The following is a 25,395-nucleotide window of genomic DNA, read 5'->3' as shown; positions in this document are numbered from 1 at the left end:
GTCTCAGTCCAGTACCACTCTACATCTAGTTACTGGGACTGCAGTTGCTACACTACTGCAGGGTTAAAGTAAAGTGAAGTACTGCCTGACAGTTTATTTTATAGTCTCAAAAAAAAAAAAAAATCAAGGATGCCAATACTAAGCAAATCCAGTAACAAAAACTATATTGCTGCATTTTCCAGCACCTCCTAAAATTGATTTCAGCACCCCCTGGGGGTGCTAGCACCCCAGGTTAAGAAACGCTGCCTTAGAGTATGTGTCTTCCACTACCACGGTTTGCTTTCGCTCACATAGGAAGTTGTGCATCCAGATTCCCAGCTTTCCGGTGATGCCCACTTGTCTTAGTATATGTAGCAGTACACCATGGTCCGCCTTATCGATTGCTTTAGCAAAGTCCAGGTATACGACGTCTACAGTCTTTCCATCTTTCACATCATCTAATATATTAGCATAGTGATCAAGCAGCTGGGAGAGATATGACCTGCCTTTACGTAAACCATGTCACCCAGGATTGAATTTGTTAGTCCATTCCATGTAGTCCACTACTTTCTTCCTGACAACTCTTTTGAACACCTTTATGATGTAGGAAATGAGGCTAACTGGTCTATAGATTGCTACTAGTCATCTGGTTCCACCCTTGAAAATTTGGGTAATCATCCCTTCTTTCAGACATGCTGGTATTTCTCCACTATCCAAAGATTTCCTCCAGTTTGTTTTTATGGGAATTGCTACGGCGGTTTTTCTTTTCTTGAGCAAGATTGCTTATATGTTGTCAGGTCCTGTTGATGAGTTTGGTACTACCTCATCTCTGGCTTTTATTATATCTTCAGTTGTAAATACTGTGTCACTGATCTGATTTTCACATTCACTCTCATTTAGGAAGAATTCTCTGGGGTTCTCAATTTTCTATGTTTTGAATTGTATACTGAACATGGTACTGCAATGTTCTTCCAGCATGTTTGCAGGAATTTCTGGATTTTCTATTATCTCCTCATTTTTGCATTCTACTGGTCCTACCTTTACCATGATTTTCAGCTTTTTCCGGCCTATGCATGGAAGAATTTAGGGTTTTTCTTTATTACCGACACTGCTTTGTTTTCTTCGTGTATTTTTTCCTTCGTATGATTTTTTCCGGCTCGCTTTCTATTTTCTCTAGTTTTTCTTCCATATTCCGTTTTCCATTTTCTTTTCTTGTAATTAGTTTATTTACATTGGTTCTTTTCCTCATTTAAATTCTTTTCTTTCGGGGTATTCTCTGCCTGGTGTCATATTTCTATTTCTGTGGAATATGTTTCACACACAGGTCTTCATATAGTGTCATAAAGAGGTTTAGCATTTCCTCAGTTGTTCCAAGGTCATTCAGTATAGTGCAATTTATCTTTAACATATCTTCATTCAATGCTTGCCAGTCTGCCTTGTCATTTTAAAAGTTTAATGTTTTTATGCATTTTTCTGGTGGTATTTGGATGTTGGGAGATTGTGGTGGTGACCTTGTTTTATTTAACTTAACTTTCACCAGATTGTGGTCAGACATAATTGTTTTAGCTACTTGAAAACTAAGCAAGGAGTCACAGTTGTTCAGGAAAGTTAGATCCAACACATTGTTAAGCCGTGTTGGTTCTGTTATTATTTGTTCTAGATGATAATTATCGGTTAGTCTTAACATATTGTGTGGTTGATTTTGTTTACTTACTGTTCTACCATGTACAGTATATTCCTTTGTGGCCACTTTATCATGGGGAAGTTGAAGTCCCCTAGTACAATAATTTTTGTGTCATTTTCACACAAATTTTCTGACACTTCAGTTAACATTTGGGAAAATGCTGGTGCTTCAGAGTTTGGAGGCCGACCATTAGTGCAGTGATTAGATTATGTGCCCTTATTTTCATTTCGAACAGGTCATTTGTGCATACTCGATACTGATTTTACAATTCTTGCACTCACAGCTAAGTCGTCTCGTACATACAGCAATACTCCACCATTTCTCTTGTCTTTACGGTTTGTGCAGTACAGGGTGTGATATTCTGTTCTAATTTCTTCATCTCCTATATCACTGTTTAGGAGCGATTCCGTAAAACCCATGAAAGTGTAACTGGTTTCACTAGCTAATCCTTCTATAAAAGATACTTTAATTTGGTTCTTCATGGATTACCGGTACAAACCCTCTATGTTGCACAGAAGGAACTTCTCTAAAGTACAGTTGGAGTGGTTTGTGCCATATGTTGTTGTGGGTGCATATGCCAGGGTATTGTATTCACTGCCTGTTGTTGCTTCGATGTTGTGGCTGCCACTCTCGGATTTATTGTATAATCTTGTATGTGATAGTGGGGAGGTCTGGCTTGATATTGGGCCAGTTGTTGGAAAATCTGGTTTACCTGAGCCTGGAAGAGGTTTGTTTGTTTCGGATATTTTCTACAAAATTTCTTGTTGGTAGTTTTTGGTTTTCTTGTTCTATTTTCAGATCTCTTTCCTCTTCCATTGTCTCCCTATTCCTGACATTTTTTATTATTTTATCATTCATTTTCACCCTTCTATGGATATGGGCATCCGTACACTTGGTTATTTTGCATGTAGCCTCTTTGAGGGACTCATAGTTTAGGATGGTAGTCTTGACACTTTTTGCCTAGTGTGCAACCTTTCACTTCGTCCAGTCCATGTTTTAGTAGTTTGGGGCATGTACTAGGGTGGAAAATCTACATCTTTTCCCATTGATTTGATATATACAGTAGGTTCACATGAAGTATTTGCAGATCTGAGTTATTTGTTTTACCTGCACACTGCTGGTCTTCCTCCTGTCCTTTCCTTGTAAGGTTCGAGGGGAATCGTTCATGTCTATCACAGCTCATTCTGGGGAAGAAGGTGCACCTTCTCCAGTATTTGTATCCTTGTTTGTTGGATGTGATTTTGGGTTTGATGAGGTTCAGAAAATCCAAGTTGACTGAGATTAATATCATCTGGGGTGCTTCCCAGTCCTATCTCAGGCACAGTTTCACTCTGCATATCCCTCCCAGCCCCTTCACTCTTGTTGTCAATTTCCCTGGAAGTGTATGGTCTTATTTCTAAGATGCTGATTTGATTATTCATTACTTTGTTTCATGATTTCTTCCTGGGCTTCCTTTATCCACTCATTTTCGCCACAGTCATATTTACTAATACAGCATTTCTTTATAGTAGGTATCCTGTTTGACTTGGAGAAGCACATTAGCTGGTACAGAGGAAGTTTGCTGCAGTAATAGTGAATAGTGTGCGACGTGTCGTCACTGTATCCACATGCACTAGAGGCTCTGCATGGGCGCTGCCATCTTGTTTTCTAAGTAACATTTTAGTAATTTCAGTGGTATATGCCATTACTATACCTCACAGTTCAACACCAGCATAAAAATAATCCGCGACTATTACAAGCATGGTAACCAAAGAAAGGGCTGGTGTAGAACAGAGTTGGAATAACTGTACGTTTCTCTCTCTCTCTCTCTCTCTCTCTCTCTCTCTCTCTCTCTCATTAATCAAGCTGGTGATGAACGCTTAAAATCTTAATTTGTCTCTGGTCCAAGCCCTTTTTGATGGGGGTAGCCTGATTCTAATAAAAGCTGGTATGAAAGTTATAATGTAATAATACTGAAGCATGATTACAACCGGTGAAAGGCTCACCTTTGTTTTCCTCGAAAGCAAAAAGCTAGTGTTCACTGAGATAGAAGTAAAAAAAATTAACCCTTTGAGTAAGGTCTAAAACACTGCAACAGTCATGAAGGAATGGGTCAAACTGTTGTTGTCAAAAAACATAGCTCCTACTTAAGTCCAGTTAGCAATGGGTAAATTGAAATAACCTAGAAATAGTACTTCCTTGTCAACATTTTTTTTTTTTTATAGTTTATCAAAGCCATGTGGTGAGGATGGCGAGTGGAAGACTGACAAGGAGAGTGTATGTGAGTGAGGTGGAGGGGGGGAGAGGGAGGGGGAGACCAAGGATGTGATGGAGGGACGGAGGAAGAGGTATATGAGAGAGGGAAGTGTGAGCTGGGAGCAGGGCAGTGAAATGGGGGGGGGGGACAGGGCGACATGGAGTCGATTTGTTTGTGGCCATCCCTTACGGGATTAAGGCGTTTGGTAATAGATAGATAAATAGATAGACGATAAACAACAGCTAAACTGCATGTGCTGTACTTTAGGACAGTTACTGCTAACTAAAATAAAGGATAAATTCTGCTTAACAAAAGCAAGCTCCATGCTTATTCACAGTACTCATAGAATTTATTAAAAGCACTACTGTTATCACATTTATTGCTTTATATAGCTTGCTATTTATTCTTGTTGTCACCAGAAGATTTAAATGAGGTAAGGCCCATCACACACACACACACACACACACACACACACACACACACACACACACACACACACACACACACACAAGAGAGATACAAATGAAATGAAATAATCAACAATACCTCGAAACTTGTAGATAAGGAGGGATTCAAAAACATCTGGATGAGGAGAGATGCAAATGAGGAAGAGAGAGCTAAAATAAAGGAACTTGTTAAGGAAGCTAGGGGAAAAAGAAAGACCAGAGAACGGAGGAAGAGAAGACAGAGTTCTACTGGAGAGTTAGATCAGAAATCGAGGAAGTGGTACCGAAGGAGAAAGGGAGAGAGAAGGACAGAATAAAAAACAATGCAAAACGATTGAAAGTGGCATCTGCTAATGTAGATGATCTACTCTCAGCAAGGCTAGAAATAGACGATTTCTTGAGGGTAAATGAGCCAGATATTATGTGCTTTGTAGAGACCAAGCTAAGAGAAAATAATGAAATCCAAATGGGAGATGAGAAATACAAAATATGGAGAATAGATAGAAAAGAAAAAACGGGAGATGTGATGATAGCAGTGAAAAACAGCCTGAATGTGGATAGTAAGAAACTGGGGAAAGGTATGGCTGAAGTGATGAACGTGGTAATAGAAACTAGAGGGAAAGGTAAGAGAGACATCGCAGTAGCATTTTTCCCCCCAAAAAACAAGGACGTGGAATGAGCAGGGATATCAGATGTTCTCGGACATGGTTGGATACCTACAGAAAGTGACTGAGAAAAGCAACAACATAATCCTGATGGATAAGAGGTAAACTGGGAGGAGTGGGATTCAGGAAGAAGTGAAGATTCATGGGGCAGTATACGTTAAATATAGCAGTGGAAAATGTAATGACCCAGTGGGTCAAAGAAGGGACAAGATTTAAAGGTGATGATACGCCAGCAAGATTAGATTTAATTCTGACCAAAGAATCTGATGCAACTAAATCCCTGAAATATGTGTATCCTATAGGAAAACGTGATCATGTAGTGATTGAGTTCCAAACGATAGAAGTATATGGGGAGACAAGAGTTATACAGACATGGAAGATACAACTTTGGGAAATCAAACTCTGCAGGACTGAGAAAATTTTTCGAATAAGCGGATTGGCGAGAATTCAGGGAAACAAGAGAGATAAAGAAGTGGGATGTCTTTCTAGACTTCCATAATACGGGTGTGGAAAATATGTGCCAAAAGTTGGTGGGGAAGAGAACTGGAGAAATGACTGGTTCAACAAAAGGTGTATGATGGCAAAAAAAGAAAGAGATAGGGTATGGAACAAATGGAGAAAGAGAGGTAATGACAGAACAAAGGAAGACTATAAAAAATAGAAATGAATATACATGAATAAGTAGAGAGGAAGAAAGAAACTTCGAAAAAGGTATACTTGACAAATGTAAGGAAAAACCAAAATTGTTCTACAGGTTTGTTAATGGCAAACTGAAACAAAAGTAAGGAATCAATAAGCTGAAAGTAGAAAGGAATGTCTATAAAGATGCTGTTATGCAAGATGAAATAATGAACAATTGCTTCCAATCAGTCTTCACTAGAGTAAGTGATTTTGCGTAGGAGGACGGAGTAAGTAGAAATGTAGTGTTAAAAGATGTAAAAGTTGAAGTGCAAGAAGTTGACAAATTACTGGAAACTCAAGATGTGAGGAAGGGTCCATGCAGAACCAGGCGGGATCTCTACTTGGATACGAAAGGAATGCAGAGAACAGCTGGTGGATAAGCTTCGAGGTTTAATTGTGTGTTCTCTGGAAGAAGGGAAAGTGCCTCGGGAATGGAAGAGGGGAAATATGGTACCGATTTATAAGGGAGGGAACAAGAAAGAACCCCTGAATAATGGACCAGTGTCCCTGAACAGCATGGTCGCAAAATTGTACGAGAGAATCCTCAAAGACAGATGGATATAATATCTGGAGGAGATGCACATTTTGTCAGAAGGTCAGTTTAGATTCAGCAGTGGAAGGTCGTGTGTTTCCATCTTGTTGAGCTTCTACCCTAGGGCTGTTGACGTGCTACATGAGAGAGATAGCTGGCTGGACTGTGTGTATTTAAACCTGGAGAAAGCCTTTAATTAGGTACCCCACAAGCGACTAATGTGGAAATTGGAACACATAGGAGGACTGTAGAGGAACCTCTAGAGTGGATGAGAGATTTCTTGAGACAAATAAATCTATCAATCTATCTATCTATTGCGAGACGCCTCAATCCCGTTTGGGGTGGCCACAAACAAATTGCCTCCACGTCGTCCTGTCCCCCGCCATTTCACTGCACTGTTCCCAACTCACAACCCCCTCTCTCATATACCTCTCCACCCCATCCCTCCATCTCATCCTCGGCCTCCCCCTCCCTCTTCCCCCCTCCACCTCACTCACATACACTCTCTTCGTCAGTCTTTCACCCTCCATCCTCTCCTCATGGCCAAACCACCTCAGTGCGTTCCTCATAACACTTCCTATCACATCCACATCCACACCACAACGCTCCTCTATATCCTCATTCGTCAGCCTGTCTCTCCATGTGACTCCACAGGCTCCTCTTAAATAGCTCATTTCCACTGCTCTCACTCTTGACTTGTGTCCTTCCAACAACGTCCAATCTTCACTTCCATACGTTAGAGTTGGTATCACAATACTGTCATGTAGTAACTTTTTCACTTCCATGCTCACTTCCCTGTTTCTTATCACTGCTTTCAAAGAACCAGCAACCTCTCTTCCCTGCTGTACCCTTTCAAGCACTTCACCCTCCAAACCTTCATCCTTACTAATCACACTACCCAAGTGCTTAAACGTACTCACATTTTCCAGTTCCTCACCATCCAACCTCGCTGTACATTCACTGACTTCACCTCTCTCAAAGACCATCACTTTACTCTTCCCTACATTCACCTTTAGATTCCGTTTATTGCACACTCTCCCAAACTCATCCACCAAGCCTTGCAGCTCCCCTTCGTCTTCACTCAACAACACAGTATCATCTCCAAACAACAGTACAGGAAGTTTCCAAACACTATCCTCTCTCACCAGGGCCACTCCAACATACACTACCCTACCTTGTACCTCTTTTATTACCCCATCCATGAAGAGATTGAACAACCATGGAGACATGACACATCCCTGTTTCAACCCAACCTCCAAAGAGAAAAATTCACTTAGTTCACCATCCACACGCACTGCAGCCTTATCACCATCATACATACTCTTCACAGCATTCAACAACTTTCCATCTACTCCATATATTCTTAATACTTTCCACAATCCTTGTCTATCCACCCTGTCATATGTTTTCTCCAAATCCATGAAAGCCGCATACAACTTCTTTCCCTTCTCTAGAAACTATTCCACTAAAGATCTAAGAATGAATATCTGATCTACACAACCTCTTCCCTTCCTAAAGCCTCCCTGTTCTTCTCCAACTAATTCCTCTGTTCTCTCTCTAACACTGTCAATAAGTATTCTACCATACACTTTTCCTATTATACTAAGAAGACAAATGCCCCTATGATTACCACACACTTCTTTTTCCCCTTTTCCTTTGTACAAGGGAATAATTATACCTGACTTCCAATCCTCCGGGACTCTACCTACCTCCCAGGCCAACCTGCACATCTTCCACATCCATTCTACTACTATCTCTCCCCCATGCTTCAGCATTTCACCACACAATCCATCAATTCCTGGGGCTTTCCCCAACTTAACTTTCTTCATTGCTTCCACAACTTCTATCCTACTGATTTCTTCCTGTCTTCTCACCTCCCTCCTTCTCCCAGCCATTCCCCAGCCACTTATACTTGCATTACTTCCATTTTCTATGTTCAACAATTCCTTAAAGTGTTCTCTCCATCTGCTCACTTTTTCTCCCTTCTCCACTAGTAATCTACCATTTTTATCTTTCACTCCCCTGCTAACCTCACTTCCACCCTGTCTTACTCTCTTCACCTCTTTCCAGAACATCTTATAGTCCCTCCACTTTACACTCAAATTCCTTCCAAATTCCTCATCCACTCTCTTCTTACTCTCTCTTACTAATCTTTTCACCTCTGTCTTTCTTTCTACATATAACTCTCTCTTCCGCCTCTCAACTTCTTCCACGCCCCTATTTCTCATTCCATTCATTGTATGCTTTCTTCTTTTGTGCCACAGCCTGTCTCACCTCTTCAGTCCACCACGCTGTTCCTTGCACCCCCCCCCCTCCGTCTTCTCTTCCTCCCACACACCACATCAGATGCTGCACATATTTCTTCTGTAAATAACCTGCACACACCTTCCACATCCCCCATCTGCACCAGTTCATATTTGCCCAATCGTTCCTCCACTTCTCTCTTATACTCTGCCTTTTTCTCATCTTCTTGTAACCTTTCCACTCTCCTTGCACCCACTCCTTCCTCTCGTCTTTCCCTTCTTCTATTCCTCTATCTTACTTGTATCCTAATTCTGGCCACCACCAAGTAGTGGTCAGAAAGTCCACTCCCCCAACCTCTATAAGCTCTTGCATCCATTACACATCTTCAGATAAATGAGAACAGTAATAAAAGACAGGATGTTTGGATGGAGGGAAATAACAAGTGGAGTCCCACAGGGCTTGGTGTTAGCGCCCGTAATGTTCATGATTTACGTAAACGATATGGTAGATGGAATAAACAGTTATGCAAGTCTGTTTGCTACCATTGCAAAGGTCATGAGGAGAGTAGAAGTTGAGGAAGACTGTAAAATGTTGCAGGAGGACCTGGATAGGATTCATGATTGGAACCGGATGTGGGAAATGAAATTCAACTAAAAAAAAAAAAAAGAAAGTAAAATATTGGAAATGGGTAAGAGTACCAAGAGACCATAACTAAATTATTTGATGGGTACTGAACTAATCACAAAACCTAGAGAGGAGAAGGATTTGGGAGTGCTGGCCAAGGATAATTTGTCACCTGAAAAACATTAACAAGATAAAGAGAGAGACGTATATAATCTCTGGACTAATAGAAAAGTGGCACTTCATTACGTGGATGAGATGAAAAAATTTATAGCGGGCAATATGCGGCAGTAGTGTGGTTACCACATAAAAAGAAAGATATAAACAAGACCGAGAGAATACAAAGAACAGCATCCAAGACGGTCCCTAGCCTGGCAGATCTGTCACGCAGGGAAAGGCTAGAAAAAGCTAGATATGCCTTCCTGAGAACAAAGGAAAGAGAGGGGCGACATGATTGCAGTGTTTAGGGCCATGATGGGAGTAGAAAAAATTGACAGAAAATCTGTTTGTATGGGATGGGAGAGTAACAAAAGGACACGGAATGAAACTGTAAAAGCTAAGTTGCCTGAAGGATATAGATGCATAGACCTGTGGAATAGCCTGGACAAAGAGATCGTCCAGTCTAAAAACTTAAATTTTGACTTACTGAGAAAGAGACGGGACCATTTCATATTTATAAAAGGTTATCCTATAAGAAAACCAAAGAAAACGTACATGACGTCACCGGAAATTGTGGAGGCCGCCATGTTTGTTGTTGTGCGAGAACCAGCTTTGTTTATCAAGACGTGGTAGTGACTCTCCCGTCATATCTATGCCTGTTTTGAACGTTTTACACTTACTGCGGGCGAGGATAGTGGGAGTGTGAGGGCTTAAAGGCACTAGGGAAGAGAAGGGGAGGGAGGGCTGCCTGCTCCACCGTTCTTCCCCTCTGATTCAGCCCGTGGAGTCAATAATTCGCCGTACTCCAGAGTACAGTATGTGGTGATATTACTATATCATTCATTCACATGTGATCATCAAATTCACATTTTGAAAACTTTGATAATGTTTATGTACACAGTAACATTGGGAAAGTCCGATTGATTCCGTGGATGAGGTGTGCATGTGGAGAGAGGGCATGTAGAAAATTAAACAGCCTGTGAAGTCAGATTTCAAGGATTATGAGTTTCATCAGAAAGCTGATGTTGTTTTTAACATTTATTGTTGATAGCACACATCATTTTGTGTAAATATCTAATGTTAATTGCCATATACTGGGTGTGAGCAAACCAGGCAAGATTCAACTTGGCTTGATTGGAAAGCATTTGGTGTTTTGATCGACAGCCCGCAGCACCGCTTTATTGCAAGCACTTTTTGGATGGTGGAGAAAATTGATCCAGCAGCATTAGAGGTGGTGTTGCATTGAAAGAAAGGTATAGGGAGAAAACGTTAAGACACAATATGGATACCTTGTTGAAAAAGTAGAAAGTGTGTCCTATTTTTGTAAGTACGTTAATTGGAGCCGTATTTTGTGTGGTTCATTGTGGTCACACAATTTCATACCGAAGTCTGACATCAACAAAACAGTCCCAGCTACATTGCCAGACGTGTAGCATCGGAAAAACTCATGCTTTGTCAAGATGGCTTCCACACTGTCAGTCATGAACTTCAGTCTCCTTAGTTCCAAATAATAGTTTCAGTAGTGTTACCGAACTACTGAAATAACAATCCTATGTTACTGCTGAAATAACAGTCCTACATTGAGCTATTACACTTCATATCAATGCTGTTAGTGGTAGACTTCCTTGGTCAGTTTTTTTTTAGTAGTTCACACCACTTGATTTTGAAACAAAAAATATTTCTTCTGGTTGAGTGTATTGTGATTTGAGTGTCATTGTTGTGGGAAGTCACCTGTTTTGGAGATAGGCCTACCCAAGGCCATCTCCAAAACTTGTGAATTCCAACAAAAAAAAATGAAGGAAAAAAACACTTATCACAGTAAAACAACCAGAAAATCACATTTCTAGCCTAACCTAACCCAACCCAACCAATCCTAACCTGACCATACCTTACCTTAAATGTCATCGTCAGAGGATTCAGTATCCCCAACCGCCTTGGGGAAGAAGGTAGAAGAACATGATGTTGTAGGAAGTTCACAGTTCTTTGTTATTCTTAAAAAAAAAAAAAAAAAAAATAAGCGATGGCCTTATTTTCTGTCAAGGTGCACCTTTTAGCCTACAAGAAAAATCCATTGTGCAACTGACTGAAAAGTAAGGGATATTTAAAACTTGAAGATGTGCAAATGGTGTCAACAATTTGATTGGCTTGCTTTTTGGCCGATTTTAATCTCATTGGCCGTGAGGTCCAAGCATGCGCTGTAGTTACGTGACATCACACCTGGGAGCTATCTGTGGCAGGGGGAAAGAGCTCCATGTGTTAGAAGTTGAGGGGAGATCTGAGGTAACTATATTGTAAAGATTTTTCACGTTAAATATACCAGTACATTTCCAAAAACAAGTTTATACTTCAGTAAATTAAAAATAACATGGTTGTGTCAGATTTCCTGGATCGAGTGATATGTAGTACCGGTACCGAAAATTTTTCATTTCCCCAGCAAAGCACTTACTTTCTCTATTCGGCTACTTATCTGGTATTACCAGGCAAGCTGGTATTATAGACTGTTATTACCCTGTGGAATTAACCACTGATAATATCTCAAAATATCAAGGGATACAGTATTTATGAATCTCAGCTACAGTAAATTTTCACTATAATGGACTAATTAAGGCCCAAGCCACTCCATGAAAAGCAACATCCGGACTTCCCCCAGCTAACTCGGACGTTTTCCGATATATCAGACATTAGTCTGGATCGCATCAATGATTTTTAAACTATTTTCACTACCATTACAGTACTGTACTGTATTATGCATTCACTACAGTAATGGTATGGTATAATATGTATATAATAATACTGTACAGAACACTGATAAACATGTACTGTATTTACTTATTGTGGTGAACATAGCTGAAGCGGTCAGGCAGTCCAGACCGCTTCTGGCTTTATTGAACTTGTTCCGATATATATATACAGTATACTGTATATATATGGTATAAGAATTTATTCCCGTAGCTCTTCAGTTCCGATAAAAGCGAATTTTAGCCTATTGAAGTCCATTATATAGAGGTTTTGCTGTATACAACTTTACTTCAACTGCTCCAACCCACCATTGGGTGCCAACAGTAACAGACTCATTGCCAACTTGTGCCTCAGACTACCTACTTACTTCCCTTAAATTGCATTTTAGAGAAAGAAAGCAAGATTGCTAACCCCCTCGTGCACCGTGAGTTTTCTGTAAGTGTGTGTGACATGATCAGAGAAAATGCCACAAGGTCAGGCTGGACTCGCACACAAAGGAAAGCATTCCCATGTATTTCATTTACCCCAGAAATTGGTTATAATGGTATAAATTGTTTACCATCATATCCCCTGATGTTTATACTATACGAGAAACTAATAAAAACACACAAAACTGATGAGTTAAAGTACTGTGAAAGTACTGAAATGAGGTGAGAATACTGTTGTTCAACAGTGTGAAAATAACTGCCCTACACTCTAGCGCAAAATTTTGCCCACTTGATGCAAGAGCAAAGCTTATATCCAGATGCAAGACAGAGATGTACTGATATATTGGTATTGGTGGTATCGACCCATTTTTAGAGTATCGGAATCGGTATCAGCTTGATTTTCTGCCGGTACTTAAAAGGAATTTAGTGCGTAGCATATCACTCACTGAAAGTTATTTTGTTAAATAGAATTTGGATGTTTTATAGGGATGAAAAGTAAATTACTGGTAGCAAATATCCAATTATTTCGTATCATATTATTTTGAATACATGGTGCGTAGTAATACAATATATTCATTGGTAATGAGCCCCATTTGCTACCATGGACATGTATGAGACAGGTTGGTAGCCTCACATCAGCAGCTCAGGGCCCTGCCACAGCCCTCAGATGGCAGGCACAACCCTCCCTCACTGGTATTGGTAGTAGTATCATTATCGGTCCAATTTTGTGGTATCAGTATTGGTCAAAATTTTGGTACCAGTACATCGCTAATGCAGAATTTTACAAGCTTTCGCGAGGTGTTGCCGGAATTCTGATACAACCAGTAGTTATTGAGTAAATCACCAAAAATCACATGCTTCCCCCCCCCCTCCCTCAAACCAAAAACCAAGAGAATGCCGGCTGTTTGAGAGTGTTGGCCTGGAAATAGACACCCTTCCCTATGATGCAGCAAATATTGACACATTTTATGCTAAAACATAATTTTTGGTGAATATTTTTGTCCAGAATTGCCAAATCGGCATCCCTTCAGACACTGAGAAGTGCATCGTAAGTTCCTCTTTAGACTAACACCATTTTCAGTCATCATGCACGATGGAGTTAATACCTGTAATGCCCACATAGGACGACTGAATAATGTCCACATAGGACGACTTACTGGTATTTGAAGAAATCTAGAGGCTGAGGCCTCACAGTCATGGTGGTCTACCGCTGCGCTCCAGCCCTGCATCCCTTTGTTTGAGGTCCGGTTGCTCCAGGATAGAGTTTGAGGCTGCCCTGCAGATTTGGGTGTACCGGTAAACCGGGAGGGACAGGTATCTCCATCAGGAATCAGTTCAGAGCTCTCTTGAAATCCTCTGCTGGACAACCCTTTTTATCTCTCAGTTCTTTAGGGAGACCTCTGAAGATTTTTGACCCATTTATGTTGAAAGTGGATCCTAAGAGGACTTTAATTTTGTGTGGTACCTGGCTGGGTAGTGCTCTTATTGCACACTGCCGCCAAGCACGGTCACTTGGATGTAGAACTATTCCTGTTGATTCTGATGGATTTGGAACTAGTCCCTCCAGGATTTTCCAGACATAGATTGCAATATATCTCCCTCTTCTTCTCTGTTGAGAGTACATGTTGAGGGTTTTAGCCTGCTCCAGTAGTCAAACAATTTCATTCCCCTGATCTGGCTTGTGATGAGACACTGGACAGATTCTAGGACTTGAATGTCCGCAACCTCATGGGGTGACCAGAGCTGGCTGCAGTAGTCTTGGATGGGTTGAACAAGAGCCTTCCATAGGGACACAAGGCATTCCTCTTCTCTTATGTAGAAAGTTCTTAGTACTGGTATCTACCCAGGTACTCTGTTTGCTTTCTTTACTGTTTCCTGAATGTGGTACTGAAATTTGCCATCTGCACCGAGATAAACTCCCAGGCATTTGACCTCACTTTTGGTTCTTATGGCTTGTCCATCTCCAGTGCAGATATCTGTTGAGCTTTTTATATTTTCTAAGGGATCACATCTTAGTAGCACAAATTTATCATTGTTATAGACCACATTGTTTTTCTTTGCCCAGCTATTACAGTACAGAATTCAGGTTCTCTTGTAGCTTCTTCACGTCACCCTGTGAATTGACATTTTTACTCATGTTTGTATCATCAGCAAATGATAAGAGTGTTGAATCTCATAGTCAGTGTCAGTCATCAGTATGAGGAAAGAAGTGGTCCCCATACTGAGCCTTGAAATACACCACTAACATTTGGTCATTCTGAGGATGATGCCCCCATTTACTTTGACAGTCTGGCTTCTGGAGAATAGGTCATGCAGCCAGATCCCGAGATTCCCCGGATTCTCAGCTTGTGGAGGAGAATTCCATGATCAGCCTTGTTGAAGACCTTGGCAAAATCAAGGAATACCACATTCATATTATTGCCAGCTACCAGTTGGTTTAGTAGGTGATTATGATGTTTTATATAATAGCTGAGAGAGATGTAACCTTCCTTTATGAAAACTATGTTGGCTTTTGTTCATTAGTTTTTGGTCTTCTAGATAATCAACACTATGATTCCCTACAATCTTTTCAAATGTTTTGATTATGTGGGATGTTAAGACAGTGAATAATGTCCACATTATTACCCTTGGTGGTGACTATCATCCCTTCACTTGATGTAGTGCTGCCCTCTCCCTTCACCATTATCATTCTTTTTCTTTGTCTTCCCTCCGCTCTTCCTATTCCTCCCATCTTTCATCTTTCTTCCTTTTCAGTTGGCTTTACATTTAGTGACAAGCCCAATGGTTTCCTGTAGCCTGAGTCAGGAAGGCAATTACTGTATAGTGCTGGGTGGTAAGCATATAACCAACCCATATGTGTTTCCTATGTGTCAGACTTATCATTCTTGAAACCTTGACCTTTTTCTTCTATTTCTCTTATTATTATGTCTATCTTTCTATTGCCAGATGTCATACTCCCATAAGGGGTGGCCATTTGACTTTTGAGTTATTTGTTTTACAGGGAGGGGCACTAACCCTCCACAAACCCTCTTGTTGACACATAGGGAGCACATATGGTTTGGTTATGTGGTTACCACCCAGCGTTGTGAATGGTTTCCTGGCTTACAGGAAACCATTTGGCTTGTCACTCAATGTAAAGCCACCTGAAAAGGAAAGAAAAACAATAAGAAGTGACACGAAGACGGGAAAAATAGGAAGAAAGGAGGACAGTCACAGGAAAAGAATGATAAAGGCTAAGGAAGAGGTAGGCAGCACTACATCATGAGTGGATGATGGTCGCCACCACCTACCACTCTTGTGATTACAGTAATTTAAAAGGTGTGGTTGAACCTGTGCGTCCATGTCATATTCCGCTAATGACCTTAATTATCCTCTGTTTAGTGGTACGGTAGGTGGTGGCAGCCAATATCCACTCACTTGATGTAGTGCTGCCTTCTTCTTCCTTAGCCTTTATCATTCTTTTTCTGTGCCTGCCCTTCCCTCTTCATATTTCTCCCATCTTTCCTGTCACTTATTATTGCTTTTCTTTCCATTACAGGTGGCTTTACATTGAGTGAGAAGCCACATGGTTTCCTGTAAGCCAAGAAACCATTTACAGTGCTGGGTGGTAACCATATAACCAAACCATACGTGCTCCCTGCGTGTCAACAAGTGGGTTGGTGGGGGGTTAGTGCCTCTCCCTGTAAAACAAATAACTCAAAGTCAAATGGCCACCCCTTACGGGATTATGGCGTCTGGCAGTAGATAGATAGATATTTTTACTTTGTTCTATAGGTGTTGTGTCTTCTTTATAATTATTAGCCACTGTGTCTGTTGTTTTTGGATGTAGCTACTTTAAAATCTTTGATGGCATTTATCAACTGTTTTCTTTTAATTGAGTCATATACCTTGCTAATATCAGCTGATGTCACTGCTAGTTATTTTTTTTTCTCTTATAACTATTTTCTGTAGTGTACAGTATTACAGAATAAATATATTATCCTGCACTTTACCTCCTTTGGTAAACCCTTCTTGTGTTTCTCTTATTTCATAATTTTTCAGAAGGTGATTCACTGTTTCTTCTTTCGTTCATAAATAGTGTGTGTATAAGAGATATTTGTCAGAGCTGTAAGGTCTCAAATCTTTGGCTGTTGGTTCTCTTGTCTTTGATATCATCTTTGAATTTTAGGTTTTCCATTCTTCTGGTTTTTACTCTTTTTTGTGTTCTTTTTTTAAACATTGCATCTATTTGGCCACACATTTCACTTTTTTCCACTACTTTATAGAACTCTGGCTGTAGTCAGTCATACCCTGCTCCTTTTTTGCTTTTTATCTTTTTCATACAGTCTGTGACTTTTTCTGTTTGTATTACTGGGTGTTCCGTTGGTGTGATTTTTCATTCTGTGTATACAGTAAACTCTTAGTTATCGAGGGTACTTCAGCTAATCCCTATTCCGAATAACATGAAACGCTGAATAGTGCATAGTATCCCCCCATCAGTGCAGTATTCGGCATCAAGCCGGATATTGCATTATTATCAGTCTCAACCCTCTATCCTAAAAACTTTTTCCAGAGTAACAGATGAAAATTAGCATAAATTGCAATAAAATAATGATACATTACAGTAATACAGTAGTATTGTACAGAGCCAGTTGGCTACTGTTTTTGAGCTGGTTGATACACCTAGACATCGGATATTGCACAGAACCACCATTTATGTCCCGTTTCGGTGCGGGATATTGCATAATTTTGCCACATATGCTTTAACCTCTGAAGTCCTACGATCGTCTATCGATGTGAGTCCTATAATCATTGATTTAATACGAGCAGCCAAAAACTGGCATAAGATATCCCTGCCTCTTTGATGACCTATATGGAGCATGGCCAATGGAAAGTACAATATCTAGTGGAGTCTGGCTTGAATAGTTTCCCTAGATGCAACGGTAAAGGGTACTCCCCCCCTGCCATTTCTCCATCACCGTCCTGTCCTCAGTGTCTCCTCCAACCTAAATCACCCCCCATACCCCCTCCAGACCATATTGGCTGTATGTGGCAGGCATATTCCCTCCCATTCCTCCCCATCCTGATGCCCCCCCCCCCACTCCCACCACCTTCCTATTCCCCCTTATGTTCTCCCATTCTTGCTCAGTTTTTTTTTTTTTTATACATTGCAGTAACCATTAGACACATGAGAGTGAAATTTACATTTTCTGATGTGCAAAATCAAGCACTTCAAATCTGTTAGACCAAAAATTACTTCAGTGCAATTTTTTTTCTCTCTGTGCACGAGGGATAACAGTTCTTATTTTTGACGTTCTTTGGTGGTTGATAGTGCAGTAACCATTAGACTTATGAGAGTGAAATATACATTTTCTTGTGTGTAAAATTTATTTATCTATCTGTCTATTGCCAGACTCCTTAATCCCATAAGGGGTGGCCACAAACAAATTGCCTCCATGTTGCCCTCTCCCCCACCATTTCACTGCCTTGCTCCCAGCTCACACCTCCCTCTCTCATATACCTCTCCACTCCATCCCTTCATCTTGTACTTGGCCTCCCCCTCCCTCTATCCCCCTCCACCTCAGTCACGTTCACTCTCCTCGTCTGTCTCATGCTCTCCATTCTTTCCTCATGGCCAAACCACCTCATTGTGTTTCTCCTAACGCTTCCTATCACATCCACATCCCCACCACAATGCTCCGTCACTTCCTCGATTGTCAGTCTGTCTCTTCATGTGACTCCATATGCTCCTTTCAAATAACTCATTTCCACTGCACACATTGTTGACTTCTGTCCCTCCTACAAGGTCCAAGCTTCACTTTCATGTTAGAGTTGGTATCACAATACTGTCATGCAGTAACTTTTTCACTTCCATGCCCACTTCCCTTCTTATCACTGCTTTAAAAAAACCAGCAACCTTTCTTCCTTGTTGTACCCTTTCAAGCACCTCATCCTCTAAACTTCCATCCCTACTCATCACACTACCCAAGTACAGTCAAGTTGCCTAAGGCACAGCTAATTGCTTCTGGACCAAGCCCAGGCCATAGAAAACCATGCTATACAAATAACTAAACCTATGGGAAAAATGGAATTTGGTTCTGGACATTTGCCCAAAGTCCCCCTTTTCATCCCGTTTTTCCCCACTTTACACATGCACACAATCAAACATTCAGTCAGTGCATGTATTACACATAACAACAGGCACAAAAAACGGAAGGGTGATCAGCTTTGTGTCTACTAGGGCAATACCACGTGCTGCAAATCGAGCAAAAAAAAGCTTGGCCATGTAGACACAGATCAGTTGACTGACCAAAACATTGATGATGGCAGAGGCTGCCTGGTTAAGCACTGATTGCAGAAGTTTATTTGATAAAGTTTGTATGCTCATGTATCAACAAAACTCACATTTAACACATTAATAATCATTCTTATATATGTGATGATGATGGGAGGCATTATACTTCGTCTTAGCTCAGAGATAGGTGCTTTGTCATTAACCCGTTCATAGTGGTTTTACGAACAAACCTATAACCTAGTCACAGTACCCAAAGTATCTTTACTGTTTTTTTACTTAACACAGTGAATTTGGTGATGTTTAACCTCCTCATAAGAGAGAAAAAAGTCCACAATTGCAGCACTTATAGTATGGAGCTGAAGTGGTAGCCATCTTCTTTGTTTACAAACGGGAGCATGCCGCCAGGGGAATTTGCCCGCACGTTTCAAACCTTGCCGCGCCTGCACCATAGGTAGTTAATGCTTGTAGTTCATTTTTCAGGGGGGTCTGGCACCTTGCCGTGTCATAGAAAACCGTGCCATACTTGACTTGACTGTACTTAAATGCACTCACATTTTCCATTTCCTTCTCATCCAACCTCACTGTACATTCACTAACTTCATTTCTCTCAAAGACTGTAACTTTACTCTTCCTTACATTGACTTTTAGCTTCTGTTTCTTACACACTTCCCCAAACTCATCCACCAAGCCATGCAGCTCCCTTTCGTCTTAACTTAACAACACAGTATCATCTGCAAACAACAGTACAGGGAGTTTCCAAACCCTGCCCTCTCTCATTAGGGCCACTCCAGCATCCATTGCCCTACCTTGTTTCACTTGTATAACCCCATCCATATACAGATTGAACAGCCATGGGGATGTGACATCCCTGTTTCAATCCTGACTTCAAATAGAAAAATTCACTCAGTTCACTATCCACACGAACTGCAGTCTTAGCACCCTCATACATACTCTTCACAGCATTCAACAACTTCCCATTTACTCCGTAAATTCTCAATATTTTCCACATTCCTTGTTTATCCACCCTGTCATAGGCTATGCTGTTTCCAAATCCATGAAGGCCACATACAACTTCTTTCCCTTCTCTAGAAACTTTTCCACTAAAGACTTAAGAATGAATATCTGATCTGCACAATCTCTTCTTTTCCTAAAACCTCGCTGTTCTTCTCCAACTGATTCCTCTGTTATTTCCCTAACTTTGTCAATAAGTATCATACCATATACTTTTCCTGTTACACTAAGAAGACGAATGCCCTTATGATTACCACACACTTCTTTTTCCCCTTTTCCTTTGTACAGGAGAATAATTATACCTGACTTCCAGTTCTCCGGGACTCCTCCCAGGCCAATCTGCACATCTTCCGCATCCATTCTACTACTATCTCTCCCCCATGCTTCAGCATTTTACCACACACTTTATCAATTCCTGGGACTTTCCCCGTTTTGACTTTCTTCATTGCTTCCACAACTTCCTACTGATTCCTTCCTCCCTTCTCACATCCCTCTGTCTCCCACCCAATCCTCAGCCACTAATATTCACATTATTTTCATTCTCTGTGTTCAACAGTTCCTTAGAGTGTTCTCTCCATCTGCTCACTTTTTCTCCTGTCTCCACTAGTAATCTACCATTTTTATCTTTCACTCTCCGACTAACTTCTTTGACGCCCTGTCTCTCTGTACCTCTTTCCAGAGCATTTTCTTACATTCCCTCCACTTTTCACTCAAGTTCCTTCCAAATTCCTCATCCACTCTCTTCTTATTCTCTTTCACTAATCTTTTCACCTCTCTCTTCCTCTTTACATATAACTCTCCTGTCTCTCCACTTCTTCCACACCCCTTTTTCTCATCCACTAACTATATGCATTCTTTTGTGCCACAGCCTGTCTCACCTCTTCATTCCACCATGCTGTTCCTTGCACTCCCTTTCGTCATCTCTTCACCCAGTACACCACCTCACATGCTGCACAGATTTCTTCTGTGAATATTTTGCACACACCTTTCATGTCCCCCATCTGCTCCAATCCATATTTACCTAATCGCCCCTCCACTTCTCTTATATTCTGCCTTTTTTCCATCCTCTTGTAACCTTCCCACCCTCCTTGTATGTGCTACTTCCTCCTGTCCTTCCCTTTTTCTATTCCTCCATTTCATTTGAACCTTGGTTCTCACCACCACCATGTGGTGGTCCGAAAGTCCACTCCCCCAACCTCTCTGTGCTCTTGCATCCATTACACACCTTCTCATCCTATCATGCACACACATATAGGCTAATCAGTCATTGCCATCCATTCATTCAATTCACCACCCACCCTTCTCATCACTCACCACGTATACCTGTGGATCATTCTGTGCTTGAAGAGGGTATTGGTTATCACCAACCTCCTCCCAGCACAAATGTCCGCTAGAGCACTGCCATTCTCATGCACCTCTGCAGGCACACCCCACTCACCAACTACTCCATCCACCTTCACATTCCCTACTTTTCCATTCATATCCAATCAAAAACACTCTTTTATTCCTTTCAAACTTTCTCATGCACACTTCCACATTTGTCCAGCTCTCTTCCCTCACTCTTCTTGCACAAGATTACATTGACCCATACACACACACAATTGCCCACATTTGTAGTCCACTTTTCAATCTTACCCATACAGTCCTTGAACCAGCTGATCCATACTCTCTTATATTCTCCTTCCATCTCTTGCACACCACAGTACACATTCCTTTTGCCCTCTCATTCTTACCCACTCCTGTGCATATACCTCATCCATCCTCCCATTCTTTCACAGTCTCACCTCTTCATTTTGTTTCAGTTAATCCACATACATTCACTTTTGCACCCTCAAGTGCCTGGACAATCTTTCTCTCTTTCACCCCATCATTTGTACCCCTTATGTTCCATGTCGCAATCCATGCTATGTCCTTTGTTCGGTCCATGGTCATCACCTGTTGGTCAGTCCTGGTCCGAGGCTTCTTGTTCGTATTTTTAGTTAGTTGTTTTCCGTAGAAGGGCACTGACCCTCCGCCAACCCACTTGTTGTCACGTGGGGAACACGTGTTGGTTGGTTATTTACCACCCAGCATTTTAAATGTGTAAAATCAAGCTCTTGAAATCTATAAGACCAAAATTTACCTTGGTGAAAGTTGAAAAATCAGACCCTAAATGTGGTTCTGGGGCCTGACGGGGTGGGAGAATTGCGGTCTCTAGGAGTTAATAGTGCTGAGCCAGCAACATCAAATGTTGCGTTGGGCCAGATATTGCGATGACGGATAATTGAGAGTTTACTTTACCGTATCTAGATGCTCTTGTATTTTGCTGCCGAACTGACATTTTTCAGTTTGAATTTTTTCGTCACCGGACAGCCATTTTTATATATATTTTCCTTTTCATTTGAATTCCAGACTTTACTAAAGTAATCCCTCGATTATCCGACTAATAGAGCCAAAAGCATGTCTGGGTAAAGGCTCTGTCTGGGTAATGGACTTCGCCCCAGGCCCCATTCATACATAACCAAACTTTGAAAGCCAGTGTAAAAGGCCACTACAGTACATAATGCAATACTTGTTCATGTTGTTTAACACTACTCTATCTGGTCAAGCAGACTTATATGCCACAATAAGCAGTTACCATGGTCAAGCAGACCCATCAGCCACAGACAAGCAATCACCACTGGAGGACCATACCGTGCAGTGACATGAAAACATGAAAACAACTGGCTACACAAGAAAAATGCAGTGGGCACACAAAACAATGGTAAAATGGAATAGAATCATGGTAAAATAGACTTATGATATAGTACAGTAAAATCAACATCAACACTCATGATTCAACCATCCTGCATCAATCTTACCCAGGATCTCTCTCTTCTGAAGAGTCAGCACTATACTCTTTCTTTTCCCTGGTGGAGGGGCCATCATCACACACCCTGGGAAGAGGCATGCAGGGAATAGCAAGGCCTGAAGCAGGTAGGGAACCATCACAAAAACCAGCACGTGCACTGCCATAGCAACTGTCTGGGAGGAGCTGTTTACAACACAACCACCGCACGGGAAATGAGACTGAGCGAGGGGGTTCTCTAGCGGATGTTGGGTAAAATACCCAGCCAGACATGGTGGCACCACCAGGCTATTTCCTGCCCATCTGGGTGGAAATTTTCACCTGACCATAATTTCAGCCCAGACGCATTTTGTCCGGATATTATGGAAAAATGTAATAATAATGGTCTCCAACAGCCAGATCACAGCATCTGGTAATAGTACCAGTAGTAGTTGTTCCCTAGGCAGTCTGGCCAAACAGCCTCGAGTCCCTAAGGAAGGCCATGGCCGAGACGGCATTCTCACAGAGCTGTCAAGGAGTGTAGGCCTATGTTGTGTTGTTGGCCAGGCAATTATGCACAATGCGGTCTTCCATAATGTGCTTAATAGTATGGGGTGCTTTATTGCATCCTGGACAGGCATTAGCAACAAAGCCATCAAGCCACATCTCATCCTGGCCAGGTGGACCCTGTCCTCACAAAGGAGATAGGATTCAGAAGGGTGGATATCACGAGGCCATGCATGCAGCTTCGTGTTGTCTTTGAGTGACCTAATGGAGTGGCGAGTGATTTGAGCTTGGATATGCATCTGGAAGCTGGTTTGATGCTGGTGAGGGGGTAGAGATGACAGTATTTTTGTATGATATCATATTCTGGGTGTTATTTTGATGTTCCTTGGTGTGTGTGGATGTGTTGCCATGTAATGTAGTGCATGGTGTGGATTTGTGGAGGCTGTGGCAAGAAGTTGTGTGCCTCTCATGGCTAGATGATCCTTGACAATGTCTGGTTAATGGATTGTCCAGGTAATGGTCGTCCGGATAACAGAGGGATTACTAAGTGCTCATAGTAAGTACTGTATGTTATCCAGCAGCTTACTAATTCTCATTTTGTTTCATTTGCATTTTGTAGCTAACTTGCCTTCCTTATCATAAACCTAACCATTTCCACATTCTTTCTCTTTGTCCATTCAATTTGCTTGTGTTTTCCTAAAACAGTAGTTTTATTTTTGCTCATGTAATTTTTTATTTTTATTTATTATTATTTTTTTGGGGTGCTTCAGGCTTTCCTCTCATATCATAGCTGGGATGTTTTTCTTTTGATCTCTGTAGCATAAGTTTAGCTTTTCTCTTTTCTCTTCATTGTTTTAATTTTGTTTGCTTTAATTAAGATTTTTTTTTTTTTTCCTTTCTTATTTCCTCATTCATCTAAGGAGGTTCTTTCACTTTGTTATCTTTATTAATTACTTTCCCTTTGTATTTTCAGTGTTTTCTCTGCAGCGTTATTCATTATTTAATTCTTCAATAGTTTCAACTTTGTTTCTTAACGTTCCTTTCATTTCTTCTTGAAACAACAATTATGATCATGATCTGTTTTGTAATAAATATTTTCTTCCCATTCTCCTTTCTGAGAGATCTGTTGTTTTAAAAGACTTTTATGATAGGTTATGGTAAGACAAATCAATAATCCCATTCTCTTCATCTGTTTCAGTTTCTTTAAATAAGTCATACAATTTGTTGTTGTCTAACACATAGTCACACTTTGTTGTATTCCACTACTCCAAAACATTACTCCTTTACACTTTTCATCTTAATCTGATATTATGAGTTTATGTTCATTCACCCAGTCCAACATCATTCTTCCATTTGTGTTAAAATCTTGTTGACTAAGCATACCTGTGTGGCCATTGTAATCTTCCAATGTAATCAGTTCTTCTTCATTTGTATTTTCCATTCATTTTCTATCTCCCTTTCTCATTTTTGCATTTTGGCTTTTTATCTTCATTTGTGTTTTCTACAGAGAAATACACAAAGATATTTTCTTTGCCCTTATTTTTTGTTTGTTATCCAGCATATCATCACATTTTGATGCAAGTATAGGAAGGTCTGTTAAGTTGTCTTTTTTGTTTGTTTGTAATATTCACCCCACACTGTTGGGGCACGGGCAAAGAAGAGAGCCCGTCAGGGAAAAGGCAAAGAAAAGTCCTCCAAGAGAGCATAATGGGGCTGGCAAACGGCTGACAAGGAGGCAGCAAGGCAGGGGGAGGCACGATGGCGAGGGCAAACGAGCACACAACCCGAAGATGGTCGAGGAGGGCAGGGCGGGACGGTGAAAGCACGGTGGAAAATGTGGCGCTGATGGAGGGGGCGCTGACGAAGTGCTGAGATGGAAAACCGCCCCGACACTGCCCTCAACCCCCTAGCCCCTGGTGGAAAGGGCGATTGAATCTCGCCCAGCTCCCCAGCAGCAGCAGGTGGAAGCAAGGAGGGGAGGCCCGGTCCCGCTGTTCACGAGGGTACAACCCCAATCCTGGTGGTGGTGGAGGAAGGGTCGTCGGCCGGGTAGTAGAGGGCGGAGGAGCCTCGACCTCCTGGTGGACCGACCAGGTAGAAGGACAGGCCCAACCCCCTCGGCTGCTACGGCTGCTGTGGAGAGCTGGTCCCGCCGGGAACAACGGTGGAGGTGTTGCCTCGACAGGAGATGGGCTGCGAGTCTTGTCTTTTGTATAATACAGTAGTACCATTAACCCACATCCTTTCTTTTCGTTTTTGTCTCGCATTGAATCTAAACTTTGAAGGTTTTTTGTGTTGCACTTCTTTGCCAGTTTTTTGTGGTTTCTGTTAAATGTCAAATACGGTATCACATTCTCTTTCTGAAAATGGTTTTGCAAGGTTG

At 41.3% G+C, this 25,395-nt stretch overlaps 1 protein-coding gene across 1 annotated transcript in view; it reads left to right on the top strand.

Annotated features, from left to right (window-relative positions):
• The first annotated feature begins 363 nt into the window (after positions 1–363).
• The window catches only part of hrg (poly(A) polymerase hiiragi), a 165,204-nt gene continuing 140,172 nt past the window's right edge, over positions 364–25,395 (top strand). The window contains exons 1-2 of the mRNA XM_080284885.1: positions 364–399; positions 9,971–10,062. Of these exons, the coding sequence (XP_080141011.1) occupies positions 364–399; positions 9,971–10,062 (128 nt within the window). The remainder of the gene's footprint in view (positions 400–9,970; positions 10,063–25,395) is intronic.

Source organism: Coenobita brevimanus, chromosome 103 (genome assembly GCF_032717465.1).
Source record: "Coenobita brevimanus isolate Jiangsu-jjx chromosome 103, ASM3271746v2, whole genome shotgun sequence".
Lineage (NCBI taxonomy): Eukaryota > Metazoa > Arthropoda > Malacostraca > Decapoda > Coenobitidae > Coenobita > Coenobita brevimanus.
This window is presented reverse-complemented; position numbering and strand designations above follow the sequence as displayed.